We start from the raw sequence: 4,492 nt of genomic DNA, 5'->3' as shown, positions 1-4,492 counted from the left end.
TAAAATCCCAAACACCTTCAGCATTAAAAGATACCAGTAAACTTTATTGTTTTCTGACACAAATTAGGATACTTGTGAGAGAAGGAGACAATTTGTGAGATCAGAGATAGTAGGGAATAGCAATAGGCTTTCCTAATACGTGGTATAATGATGGTAGAGACCTCCCAGCATTTTTATAAACAGTAATCTGTAATGAAGTATTGGTAAAACTAATTAACTCTCAGATTGCTAAAATACAATTGCATTTCAATTGCTTTTTAGAAGTAATTTGCTAGCAGTATCCTAGCTTAATAGCTAGTGAAAATGAAGAATTTAAGCTATATATGTATATATACGTTTGTTTAAATTGTCATATATTGTATAGATAACAGGCATTTTAACCCTTCCCACCAATGTATTCTGCCAGTAACAATCCTGGCTGTTTCAGGGTTTATGTATCAACAATTGTAACTGTGACTTAAGTGTGAGCCTTTAGGTAGCAACTCAGGCAGGAGACAAAAGCACCTGTGTAAACTTGTCTCCAGGAAGTCTGCTCAGCTCTGATTTTGTTGTTTCAGGCAACTGTAACTGAATATATTGTATAACAATTTCAATTTCTCCCTTTTCACACTGCTCTGTACCTTGCTCTGTCTAATTCTTGCTCTCATTCTGATTGCTTTCGAAATAAGGTTGACTGATAACTGGAACAAGATGGTATCTGTGCTCCAGAACGTCAAGGCAAAAATGTCCTGGTGGAAACACCAGCTCCTAGCTGACTTTGATGAGAATGAGAGTCCTGTACCTGACAAATTTAAGAGAAGGGCTTCTTTGAGTTCTCTGAAAACCATCCGCATGTCTCTAAGGAAGCGAGTGCCATTAAAGCAGGTAGAGCTGAATTTTCATAAGACCCCAACTTGGGAAAATCTGGAAGCAAGACAGCGGTGCCAAACTCTCCAGAGTATCAAAAGAACAGCAAAAAATGCTTTTGGAACAGTGTCCCAGGTAATTTGCCTTTGCAGTGGAGTGTGGTTTAGTTTTTGCTTTGACTTCAGTACTAAGATTTGTGGACTGTACTGAATGCTATGTTCCAGAGAATCTATCCCACACACTTTCACACCATAATGGTTGTCTCATAGCTACTAACTAGTACAATTTTTAATATCCTTGCTGAAGTATAGATAGGCAAATTATGGATCTGTCGAACAGGGAGGAAGGTGAAAAGAAGAAATATGAGATGCAGTTTCATCAAAACTTTTATTACTAAATAAATGCTTTTCCCCTACTGTGTTTCATCATATATGGCAGAGCAACCTTCACAAGGAGGAAGGTGGGAGAGAGACTTCCATTGCTTGCAAATAATTGTTTCAGAAATGTGTAGCACTTTGGATGGTTGTTTTTCCTCATTTTCTTGAACCCATACTATTTATTATGTTCTTCATTATAGTAGATCTAAATTTGGACTGACAAAAACTGCTAGATGGTAGCAGGGCAGCAAACTTGAGCTTGCACTTCCCTTTGGTGGAGACCTCTAATTTTAACTGCATCAATTATATGTTAGGGAGCCTGGCTCTTTCCTGCATAAGAGCAGCAGGAGCTCTGTTCCAATACCTGCTGAAGTCCTTAACAAGTTCGAGGGACTGGGGGAGCAAATGACTCTTCAACACAAATGGGTACAGAGAGTTGAGAAGCATTCATGGTAGACAAAACCTGATAAGAGAATGAACGCTTGGGATTCTGCTCAAATGTTCCTTGTCTTTCTGGTCCCAAGCTCTAGGCTAATTGAGTTTATTTAGCATAACTGTCTGTCTAATGCTTCTTTCAGAAAATACGGAAGTCTTGCCAAAGTCCTGTATACTCAGTGGTGACCTTTCCAGCTGAATCCATCAACAGAAGCTGTGCAACCAGTTCTACCAAGAAAAGAAGTACTACACCTCGAACACCTCGCCATAAGAGTGTTACTCCAGCAGCCAGTTCCAAAGGCACCCCAAGATTTAGCGAAAGAGCCTTGATTGGGCCAACAAGGATGTCAGAACATAGAGAATGGAGGGGTTTCTCATCCCAGCTTGGTAAAGATGCTGTCTCTCTCCGGAGATCAAGAAGAGCAGCAGCACTGAAGAGCCCTTATTCATCACCTGCTCCTGCCAACAGAAAGATGTAAGCCACATTCTTTTGTAAACCTTATTATTTTTCTTTTTTTTTTTCTTTTATTACTGTGGTGATTAGAGTATCTTGTAAGGTGAAAGGCAAGTATATAAATGTTGCTCTCATATTCCCTTGAAAGGGTGTGCTGTTTGAATAGTTAAGAAAGTAGTTACAGGCCCCTTTATAGACACAACTGAGCACTGCACAAAGCTGAAATGTGAAATTTAATTTTGTGCTGTGACAAAACTTTTAAAAAATCACTCTCCTGCTGGGCAAGTTAACACCGTGTTTCTGAGCACCAGTCCCCATCAGACACTAAAGACATACCTGAGTTGTTTGCTGATGCCTTTCTAATAAAGAAAAATGCTTTCAATGCATCTCACTCCAACTTAGCTCTAAATTTTCCAAAGTTATTTGTGTTGCAAAGATACCTGGAATAGCTCTGCTTATGTTGAGCTCTTTATAGAGAGTAGAGAGATTCTTGTCTTGGCGATTTAACACAAATTAGATAAAGGGTTGTGAGCTAGGGAAATACTTTATAATGCACACATTGTGTTTTTTGTTATGGTCAAAGTTACATGAGAAATGTCAAGCTAGAAGCTGACTCCGAGCCTTGTGAATCTGAACCCAGTGTTTGAATTGGAAGATAGCTGTCTTGGGTCAGTGGAATTAAGAGCATGATTGCTACAGCCCTGAACTTCTCTGGGTAAAGTCTGAGGTAACTAGAGTTGTCACTGCAGGGATAGAGGTTTGGGTAGGGTGACCTAGTCAGTCTGTCCTGTTTGATCTTTAGTAAAGACCATTCTGTTTGCAGAGAGTTTGACTGCGAGTTGGAGCTGGTCTCCTCAGGGATCTGCCAGTTGAAGCATATCTCCGAGGCATTTGACGATGCTATTGTGCAAGAGGTGAGGTAAATACTGCTAACTGTCCCTCGACTTTTAGCAGCAGGCTATCTCCCACTTGGACATTGCCAATTGCAGGCTAAGTGATCCCTGTAACTCGGGATGAGGAATAGTTGCAGAACTTTCTCAGCTGCAATGTAGCATAGCCTTTCTTTTTTCAAGATACCTGTGCAGATTAAATCTGCAGGTGGACTTGCAGCTTCCAAAAGCTGTCAAATGCTCTCCTTGTCTTCAGGTTTCTTGCTGTGGAAGTCAGATTTTTTTTTTTTCTTTTTTCCCCAGCAAGAGCCTACCTTTGACCTTGTGTTTGGATGGTCACCAACAATAACTGGAGTATTGAACGTGATGCTCTATCCCGTTGTAGTTTTGTTAGCTGTCACTGTACTGGGCATACTGTCAAACATTATTTTATATGCTAAAATGTGGAAAGTGGCTAACCACATCAGAAAGTTACAGACGTTTCCCCACATAGATGTTTCCTTGAGAGCATGATACCACCTAGTAACATTTCATAAAACTTTAATGAGTTACCCAGATTAGCCTATCACAAAATTTCCCTCAAAAAAAAAAAACAAAAACCCAAACAAAACAAAAAAAATTATCATTGGATTATGGTATTCCCTGTTTATAGGCATAGAGGCAAGAGGAAACCACAGTGCCACTCTATGGATGAGATACATTGACTTCAGTCATGGGGTGGATTGTAGTGGTGCAACCCTGCCCTCTCCTCAGTTACTCGGTGCCTGGTGTGATTCTCCCCCTCCAATGCTACAGGGTGAGACAAGAATGAACTGTAAAGCTGGGAACTCAAGGTTGCAGTGCCTCCCTGACATCTCTGATTCCTGTTTTCCCTTGTTAGTGGCCATTCAGAGCACTGAGCAACCATCAATGTACCTGGTACTCGCCTCAAACAATGACAGTAAATCATCTCTTGTCTGTGCCTAAGGATGGTACACTGTGGGATCTAGTGCAACGCACCAGAACATTACAGCATCTCTGGATAAATACCTGACAAAAGTAAATTATCTCAGACCCTATAAATAGCGACCCAGAAGGGAGACCTTTGAGCTCTCCTAGATCGCAGTGGGCTGTGACCAGCATCTCCCCTGAGCTGGGACGCCTCTCGGGACCATCTGCCGGTGAAGGCCACGTTAGGCCAGGGCGATGTTCTACTACTCGAGACTCAACCATTGCCTGCTGAGGAATGCCAAGGCATCGTGAGTATTTACTCTAACCCAAGAAGAAAAGGGGGGACTTTTAACTATAGGCTAGTCTCCTCTATCTACCTCTTTTATAGGAGGGAGAAGAGAGAACCTTTTTATGCACTAACACCCCTGCCTATGTATTTTGCTAGATCCATATATTGCATGCTGATTATTTGTTTGTCTGTTTCAATGTTTTGTGTGCTTTGTACATATATATATACACACACTTAGAATACCTTCTAAGTTAGTGTGATCCTTGTCATT

General features: G+C 40.9%; 1 protein-coding gene across 1 annotated transcript; it reads left to right on the top strand.

Moving 5' to 3' along the window:
* Positions 1-690: 690 nt before the first annotated feature.
* On the top strand, positions 691-3,026 carry FAM64A (family with sequence similarity 64, member A; the record flags this gene model as incomplete). Its single annotated transcript, XM_010082395.1, has 4 exons — positions 691-981; positions 1,802-2,133; positions 2,588-2,590; positions 2,936-3,026. Coding segments are annotated over exons 1-4 (717 nt in total), but the record flags the coding sequence as incomplete, so codon positions are not given.
* Between the last annotated feature and the right edge of the window lie 1,466 nt (positions 3,027-4,492).

This window comes from Pterocles gutturalis, unplaced genomic scaffold, assembly GCF_000699245.1.
Source record: "Pterocles gutturalis isolate BGI_N339 unplaced genomic scaffold, ASM69924v1 scaffold29699, whole genome shotgun sequence".
NCBI classification, from domain to species: domain Eukaryota; kingdom Metazoa; phylum Chordata; class Aves; order Pterocliformes; family Pteroclidae; genus Pterocles; species Pterocles gutturalis.
Note: the sequence above shows the minus strand (reverse complement) of the source record. Positions and strands in the feature narration are given on the sequence as shown.